We start from the raw sequence: 9,879 nt of genomic DNA, 5'->3' as shown, positions 1-9,879 counted from the left end.
ATATGATCTCCATGTACAAAATGTTCAATGGTGGCAGCAACATTAGCGATAAACTGTTTAAAATTAACTCCATTACAAAAACTAGAGGCCACCACCTAAAATTGGTGGAAAAAAAATTCCAGCACAAGGGGCGAAGGGGGTTCTTCACAGTAAGATCAGTTAGGGTCTGGAACTCACTGCCACAGACAGTGATTTCAGCAAAGAATGTGGAATTGTTCAAGAAACTTTTGGACGATTTCTTAAGGGACCGTAATATACAGGGGTACAGGTACTCCTAGAATGAGATCCTAATAGGTTGGACTTGATGGACTAATGTCTTTATTCAACCTCAAATACTATGTAACTATGTAACCAGGTTAACTTTATGTCTGAAGGAAAGAGGTTTAACCTTTGCATACGGAAAGGCTTCTTTACAGTTAGAGCTGTGAAAATGTGGAATAGACTCGGAGATAATTCTAGTTAACTGTTAAATAGTTTGTTAATGTTAACTGTTTTGAAAAAAATTCTGGATGTATTCCTTAATGCACAGAATATTATGAGATATTAACTTCTTAAAAGTTAAAATACACCAGAAATTGTTGATCCAGGGAATATCCGAGCCTTATGGGATCAGGAAGGATTTTTTTTTCCCCTTTTGGAGCAAATTGAACCATAGGGTTTTTTTTTTTTTTTTAATTACTATAACTGTGTTTTTCACATGTAGATAGTTACATAACTATTTAATCCACTACAATACCCTTGTACTCTCAAATATATCTGCACAATTTTATTTATATATGTATTACAGGTATTTTATGTGCTGACAATTTATGCAGCACTTTACATACTGCACATTTACATCAGTCCGTGCCCTCGAGGAGTCCCTTTTTCACATGCATACAGCGCCGATTTAGACCGAAGCCAATTAACCTTCCAGCATGTCTTTTGAGTGTGGGAGGAACCAAAGTACCTGGGGGAAACCCATACAAGCACAGGGAGAACATGCAAACTATTTGCAGGTAATGTCCTGACCAGGGGAGAGTTAGGGAGCGCTTTTATCACATCTCAGGCACATCACTGCTTATGTTACCACTGCTACCATTTTTAGCCAATAAATATTATAGCCATGTTAGTCCTCTAGTTTACCTGCATAATAGTATTACAGAGACCATTATTTCATTTTATGCTATATTTCAGGTGCAGTAGTTTCCGTCGGTTTTTGTATCTGATATTCTTAATGGCCGTTTTAGTAATTGTAGGTTATAGTAGTTGTCAGCAGTGTCATTCTATTTCTACCCATGCACCACAGATTTTTTTTCAATTGGTTTATTGTTATATTACGGTATTATGACATTATAATATAAAATACAATTTATTTTATTTATGAAGGGAATTGGTGTTTCTGTATACTAAATATATGTACAGTCTTGTTCTTTATCTGCTGGTTGTAGGCACTATATATGTGGATATTTATTCAAATTTTTTTTTTTTTATTTATATTGTAATCGTATTTATATTTTTGTAACCCTGATAAAGGGGAAGTGGTTCTGACCCCTTGAACACATTGGCTGTTTTATAAATCATTATAGCGATTTTGGACTCCTTTTATAAATTTGGTCTGATGCTCCATCTTTGGTTCATCCTTTGAGTGACGTTCCTCAGTACTCATCGGAGGGTAGCCCTGTTTTCCATGTGACCTGCCACACCAAAGCCAGTTAGCTTTTCAAATGGCTATCCTTCACCTTTTACTGTTATTTATGAATAAATGGTGCAGTCACAGCACCTCCTGGATATATCCCTGTGTACTAACCATGGCTGCCATCATAGATGCAATGTAGAAATTATTGTATAAGGAACAGGAGCTGTGTTATTCATAGGATTATCGGGTAACAAGAAAAAAAATAATAGGGAAAAAAGCCTGAAAAAACTATTCAAACACCACACTTAAGGACTGGTAACCTCCTGAATATCACATTTGGGTTTAGTTTCAGAAAATATATAATGTTGGGGGGTTTTACGTCATTTTCAGGCCTAAAATGTGGAATATAACATGGGTGCAAAAATGGAAAAAAGGGCCTCAGTCATGAAGGGGTTAACAAAGGGTTATTGAGTTAAATAGGAACACAGTTTATATAAGTTATTTTGCTCTTCTTTTCACTGAAGAAGATAGCCGGACCTTTTTATATCTTGACCAATGGGTTATATTGCCACTTGGAGGGAGTAGAATGCTAGGCAAAATAAAAATCGGACAGCCCAAGGGTGGCCCATGCTTTAGCCAAAGTCTCGGCTACAACAAATGACTCTGGACAAGAGAAGAGGACAAAAATCTAAGTCCTAGATCCAGGCTTTCCTTTTGCTCGTCGTATTTTCATCTTCAATCAAGCTACTGCCTGGGTCCCGAGCCAGATATATAAATCCTGGTAGCCCCCTCACCAGTGCAAACTTGTGCAATTTCCTGCTCCATCAGGACTAGCTGAGATAACTCTGTCTAAAGTGTCTTGATGCTACATATGGCTGATTGGTCTGGGCGATCGATCACTGCATAACCTTTTGGGCTGGCAGCACCCAGAGTGCAGTCCGAGGTGGTCTGCTGTTTTACTGCAGATATTTCTACCCTATCCCCCGCCTTCTTGGTGGTAAGTATCTTTTGAGGCAAGAGGCTCTTAAGTGCCTTGCCTCAAGTGGGACTGCTGGTGCTCATCTTGCATAGGGGTCTCCCCAGTCTTTTGGAGCACTGGCCTCCCCTGTGCGAGGCAGCTTGCCTGCTGAGTAGTTTATCCTGCTAAGTACAGGGCTGGGAAGTGTAATCTCCAGCCCTGTCTGCTGATTTTGGCTGTCACCATTGACCGTGCCAACACTGCTGCTGCTATGGGGGTGCAAGCAGGGCTGGGGAGTCGTGTCTTTGGTGGCCCTGATTCATACTGTGGCATGGGGACACATGTGCAGCAGTGGCTGCCTTCTCTTTCCCCAGACGGCTGTGATGGGGCTGGATAGCACAGTCTCCACCAGCCCTATTCTCTACTAGGACACTGTAACGTGGCTGCCGCCATCCTAAATATGGGCAAGTGCCCTACTTTAAGCTCATGCAACCTCTGACACCGGGAGCCAGGTATGCTTCTGTTGTGCCTAGAAGGGGACAGTCTTTGGTTCCAGGGACATCAGAACATGAACTTTCAACTACCATCCTTCCTGCCTTCAGCATTGCTGTGATCTGGGACTCTGCATTGGCACCTGCCTGTCCCCCTAAGGAGTAGTGAGTCTTTGGAGACAGACCACTTCCTTCTGCACATTCGCTTGGGTGCTGTATTGGTGGGCCACATGACAGTTACGTGTAAGTCTAGCCAGGTGGCTGAGAGTGCCAGGGACAAGGCCTTTTTACCTTTCTGCACTAACTGTTGATGCTACCTCCCCTAGCAAGGTACTCCTCTGTCTTGCATGCAAATCTTTTTCTGCCTTTCAGCCCTCACTTGCTGCCTCAGGTATAGAGTAAGCCTTTTCACAGAAAACTTCCAAACTTCCCCCTTTGTCCTTTTCTGTGGTCTCTGATATGAGCCATCCGTGGCCTCTGGTCCGAACACCCCCTCTGTTAGCTGATCTGGAATTGAATTCTTCTGCTAGTGAGGATGAGGTATTAATGGCTAAGTTAGCGCAAGATAACTGGTGTCCGCGTTCATCTAGACTTTTAGAGAAACATTTAAAGTGACACTAAATCTAAAAATTGCATTCAAGTGCCCTAACTTAACTAAAATGTAACCTATTTGTGTGTTACTCGGGTGTAGTTCCTCAAATCATCTTTGTTAGAGACAATGCACTGCCATCTGGCTCTCCAACGTGTAGTGTCCACACTAGTGGGAGAGGGTTCCACACATAGGTGCTTCTCATCTACTTTATGGCAGGAAATATTAATTGCTGGAGAGCTCTGTGTTTCCCTAGTTGTCGGCAGCCGGAACATGCTGGGACCCTGCTGGACTCAATCAAGATTAGACAGGTCCTGCTGAGTTCCTCCGTCTGGCCCCAGAGACACCTGCGGCTGTTAAACTGAATGGGGTTCTACTCATCCTCTTCTGGTGTTCACGTTCATCAGTCTGGGGTTGTGGTATATCTTCATCCCTGTCTACTCTTCCTATCCCTTTTTTCTTCTTTTAGGCTGACTTCATGGTAGGTACCTACCATTGGTTTTCTACCAATCTCCTGGGTCATTTAGCTTTCCTTATGGGATATTGTACTGTGAGGATTCTTGCATTCCTTGAATATCTAATTTTCAGGAATGGTTGCCAGGCAACCTCATTCTTTATTATGCAACCTTCCTTCACTGACTCCTAAAGGTTGGAAGTGTAAGGCCTGGATCTTCATGTAGACCGGCTGGTCTTGTGATTTTTATTTTCACAGCCTCACTGGTACAGGCTCTGTGTTCCTTTTGGGTGGAGTCATTCAACTTTGTGGTAATCTTTTCTGTTCTGCTCTGAACACCCAGGTTGATCATCTGTGGCCTTCCCTTGGTCTTGCAGGGGCCTTCACCTCATCTGGTTCACATTTAGGCTTTAGTAATTCTGGTAGTCCTGAGTTGCAGATGGTTCATAGTATCTTTTTGGATCCTTCCGTTGCTGTTGCCCTCCCCTCAGTTTGGCTGCTATTGAATGTCCTGTTTCTGACTTACTGTGCCCTTTTAATGGATGAGAGAGAAAATATAGTTTTTGTACTAAATAGCGAAAATTTATATTTTGGAGTCCATTTGAGGGACACCTAGCCCCACCACTTTTTGTTTGTTTGCTATGCCCTGGTATTGCGGGTTTTTTTTTTGTTTTTGTTTTTTTACAAAACAGGCATACTGGGTAGAGGAGAGGATATACAGGGACCGGTTAAATAATTTTTTTTTCACTATTTGTCAGTGTTCAGAATGTCTTGTAGGCAGCAGTAGAACTCCACTGTTTCTGAATTCTGGTGTCCCGGAATGGACTCCAAGAAATACATTTTTATGGTTAGTATATAAATCTTATATGCACTTTCTGACCCCAAACCATTTAAACCAGAATGCTTAATGGATGTAATCATTTTCACGTGGTATGTGATGTAATTGCTATATTTAGGGAGGGTGTTGCTTACAGTGTATGACCTTTTTAATGTGTGCATAATTATTCGGCAGCTTCATTATCTTGGGGAAAATAAGATTTAATTTTAATTGTCCATATATGTCCTTCCAGTGTCCCCATCAGGTGAGCTACACCCCAGCTATGGCAGGTGGTTTCCTGCTCATCCCAGTAAGACCTAGGTATCCTAAACTGGACAAAAATGTGATAAATAGGTGTTTTGTTTTTTTCCCCTCTCCACTTGCCCTATTTTTGGTGTTTCTCCCCTCTCAAGGGGGACACTGTAGGTCCACCTTTGCTTTAAGTAATGTCCTCCAAGGGAATTTTCGTAGCTGTTGCTACCCTTTTGGGGGTAACACTATAGATGCAGAGACCCTTGGTGTCAACGTTTTCCATCGTCGATTCGTTGGCTAAAATTCAAATTTCTCGCTCGCCGATCACGCCAGGCCCACGCCGGTGGGCGTGGCGTACCCGGCCACCGCACAAGCCGGACACACGCCCGCAGAGTACGCCACTGCAGCGACTTACAAGGGTTCAGAAACTGGTCTGAGCCCGGGACCAGCATACTGCCTCTGTCGCAGTGGATCAGAGGAAGGTCGGTTCACGATCTCCCTCTGGTCCCCTTTCCGCTGTCAGAATGCGGAAGTGGTGTAGATTACATCACTTCCGCATTCTCGTGTCACGCTTCAGATGCAGATCTCTGTTTCATCAGCTTCTTCAGGGGGGTTCTAGGTGACATTAAGGGTCTTGGAGACCCCTGATGTCTCCATAAAGAGGACCTGTCACCTCTTTTGCTATCACATAGAGGTTGTTTCTTAGCCCCCTCTGTGATAGCAATAAAGTGGGGGGAAAAACAGTTACACATGAAGAATTTAAAAAAAACATTTTTTTTTTAAAGTCCCCACCCCTACATACGTCAGGTGCGCATACCTGAGAAAACGACGATTGCGCCCATTACGCCGCACATGTTACATATCGCCGCGAACATCACAGTGAGAACAATAATTCTAGGGCCATCAATCACTGATAACACTAAACTGATGAGCTGTAAAAGCTTTTAAAGCGTCGTCTATGGCCAATTTTGGGTATGCAAGTTTTTTGCGATTCCGTGAGTGCACGCAATTTTTAAGCTTGACATGTTTGGTGTCTATTTACCTGAATTGACCCCGTCTTTTATATTTTACCAAAAAAGTGGGTAATATTAGTAGTTTTATAACATAATATAAAAAATGTTTCCAGTAATTTCTCCTGAATATAGTAAAAAATAAAACCCCCGGTGATTAAATACCACCATAAGAAAGCTCTGTCTGTCCCCAAAAAATGGTATAAAATTCATTTCAGTACAGCGTTGCATGACGGAATAAATGTCAGTCAAAGTACCGCAGCGCTGAATACTGAAAAATGGCCTGGCCAGGAAGGGGGTCTAAACACCTGGTCTTCAAGCGGTTAAAGTCTTTGCAATTGTACATTGAGGAACATTATTCTGAAATTGTTCATTTTGTAGATACAGCTTTTCACGAATTGGTGAACCTCTGCCCATCTTTACTTCTGAGACACTCTTAAGATTCTTTTTTTATACCCAGGTTACTGACCTGTTGCAAAATGTTCTTCCAGCTCTTCGTTGTTAGTACCACTTACAGGTTTTTGTTGCCCTGTCTTAACTTTTTTGAGAAGTGTTACTACCATCAATTTCAAAATTACCATTTTATTTGTATTTTATTTTTTTAATACATTTTCTCAGTTTAAACATTTGATATGTTTTCTATTTTCTACTGTGAATAAAATATAGGGTTATCACATTTGCAAACCGTTGCATTCTGTTTTTATGTAGATTTTACACAGTGTCCCAAGTTTTTTGGAATTGTGGTTCTATACCATTAATGCATTCTCTGCATCCTTTCTTGACAACAGTTCTTGTTAATTACATTGTAATGGAATGGGTCAAACTCTGATATCGGGGTTTGTTGGATGAACAGTTATCTCCTTTTTTCTTCGCAGAGAGGCTAAAATAAAAGAATATACACCTAATCCTCTATCCTGCTTGGCAGCTAGACTTGTCCCCGCAGCCTCTTCTCCTCTGGGCTCCAGTGGCCTAAGCCCCGCTGACATAGTGTCTAATGCAGTCCATTCACTTGCATTCAATTGTGTTCAGCGGGTCCCTTCTCACCCACATCAACATAACACTTAGCCCTCGTTCACACCTGAACGTTTTGTAGCGCGTTCTACGCTCGACAAACGCTCTACAAAACGCTCAAAAATATAAATCCCATTGTAGTCAATGGTCTCGTTCCCACCTTGGCGTATTTCCGCCCGTCCCTAACGCACTACAAAACGGCCCACGCCTGAAAAGGTACAGGTACTACTTTGGGCCGTTTTGTTGCGCGTTTCCATTGGGATACAGCCAAGTAGCCTTCGGAAACGCGCAACGGTCGCGCAACAGACTCGCATATGCAATACGCCTAGGTGTGAACGAGACCTAAAGAAGCAGGTGCAGTTTAAAGAATATTTTGACCTAAATTCCTTTCAGTCGCATCTCCAGTCTTGATATGGAAAGCCCACTAAGTGATTGTAAAGGGATTTCCTAATACAAGCATCACAACTTAAGAAACGGGGAAGTGATGATCCAGTGCTTATTTAAGCATGTGGTGATCTCCAAGGGAGCAATCGCAAATAAGGCCCCATTCTTACTTGTGAATATGGCCTGTTTGCTGAGTCTCACAAATGAGACTCATCAGCTGCAGGCAGGGGGCACTGTACAATACAATGACAGCTGCCACTACCTGCAGCCATTCACATTTAATCGGACATGCTGTGATTACCTGCAGACAATTGCACCTGGACTTGCAGATAAGTCTGGTGGGTTAACATGGAAACTCCAGTAGCATTTAAAGCATTTCCAAAAACTAAAAGCAAAAATGCAATATATTGCAGTTTACCTTTTTAGATGTGGGGGCTGCATTACTTTTACTTTTATTTTTCAACTTTTTACCAGACGAAGCTGTTCAGCAAAAGTGACATTTAGTGTTGAGACATAACTATTTACCACCGACAGGGGTGCTTTTAATAGTTTGCTTTTTTAATTTATGTAAAACCTTACCCAAAAGGGAAAAAAACTGTTGCTGCTACTGATTACCATGTCGGTTAGAGTTTGGCGTTAATTTGTCAGTCAAGTCTTATCTCAATTTGCTATTATATCTATCGCTAACCTTGACAATGCTGCTGTCCAAGGGTGGCTCCATTGTTCCTCCATGGAGCAGAGCCACCTGGCTGGATCACCAGGTGAAAATGATGGGGAAAAGCCTAAAAAAAAAAACTAATGCTGCCACCACTTTATGGATTGGTACACTGCTATATATTGAATTTTTGGGTTTAGATGCACTTTAATTTAAGGAGTCCTGAAACTTAACTGAAAATCACAGAAAACCTCTTAGCTCACAAAGGAGAGCTAAGCTGATGTTTCCAATAATATTTCTATGAACTCACTATGAAAATATGTTCTTTAACCATTCAGTTGCTATTTACCTTAATGGTCATCTCAAAATTCCTAAAGGGTAGGTTAAACCCAGACTTGGACAAACTTATAGCCAAAGACCAGGTGGGATTAGTTTGTTTAGGCAGGTGAGTGACCGCACGAAGCTGCCCATACACCTTGCAATCATCGGACGAAACTTTTCATCCAATCTAACTGTCATACGATTTTCATACGGCGGCCCCATCCTGTCCCGATTATCACAAGGTTGGATCAGCAGTAATTAAAAGAAAGCACCCGGATGAATTGCGCTAATTGAAAGCACGTATTTTCGTCTGTGCATGGGCAGTGTAAATCGTATGCATTTTGACGTAGGGAACACCACCAGCCTTGCGAAACTCGTATGATTGGCTGAAGTTTTCTAACCTGCTGGTTAGTGAAAAGTCGATTCGATTTGTACAGTATTTGCGGTTGTACACTGCCCATCAACCTTCCGAATATCGGAAGAAAACGTGATCGCATAAGAAAATCGGTCGATATTCGTAAGGTGTATGGGCACCTTTTTAGAAACATCCTGCACTAAATATATAACAAGCAGAAGAAAACACTGGTCAATGTACACAGTTCTCTGAGAATTTCAGACCAATGCAACTATTTTAATATTTTCAAATTTCAGTGTGAGCAGCATCGAACATCCAATCATCTATGAAGAACAATGAAAAGTGAATGTGCATTGCAACAATGCTAGTGTTGGTAGTCATCTACTGTAAAAAGTAGATGGCACTCCCAAAGGTTTGTTTTTTGAGCTTCCTGATAATGCATCCACAAAAGCAAGGCCCTAAAGTGAACACTTAATGTACTTCCAAAAATCTTATGGTTGCTATGGTAAGGCAACTGCCATACATTTGTGGGGATTGATATTGTTGTTTTAGGGGCCTGTACTTTTGTGATATGTTTATCACCATCTAGTCTGTGGCTATCCTTAAAAGCTTGAAGCATCTAAATGGGTCTCCTTTTTTATTTTTTAACTCCACCTACAGAAAACAATGCATTTGTCAACCCGATTGTGTGCTTGGTATTCATCACAATGCTGCCTGTGTGGTTTGTGATGGCAAGGAAAAATTCAGCCACACAAGAACTGCTTTCATCAGGCTGGGAACCAGTGATCATTGCCATGGCCATCAGCAGGTAGGCAGCACGTACAAACAAAAACGTTCTGCTTGCTAATGAAGTATGAATGTTTGTAGCATAATATCAGTGCGTATGTGATACTGTATATAGTGCTGTTTTACCTATACATATTCAGACTCTTTTTTTTCTAAAGAAGTTTTTTATTTTACCATA

The 9,879-nt window shown here is 41.6% G+C and overlaps 1 protein-coding gene across 1 annotated transcript in view; it reads left to right on the top strand.

The window, feature by feature from the left end:
- The window catches only part of SLC41A1 (solute carrier family 41 member 1), a 54,154-nt gene that overhangs the window by 23,746 nt on the left and 20,529 nt on the right, over window positions 1-9,879 (top strand). Inside the window, exon 6 of the mRNA XM_018557253.1 lies at window positions 9,576-9,723. Within this exon, the coding sequence (XP_018412755.1) occupies window positions 9,576-9,723 (148 nt within the window). The remainder of the gene's footprint in view (window positions 1-9,575; window positions 9,724-9,879) is intronic.

The sequence above is a fragment of the Nanorana parkeri genome, unplaced genomic scaffold, assembly GCF_000935625.1.
Source record: "Nanorana parkeri isolate BGI_ZX_2015 unplaced genomic scaffold, ASM93562v1 scaffold276, whole genome shotgun sequence".
NCBI lineage: Eukaryota > Metazoa > Chordata > Amphibia > Anura > Dicroglossidae > Nanorana > Nanorana parkeri.
This window is presented reverse-complemented; position numbering and strand designations above follow the sequence as displayed.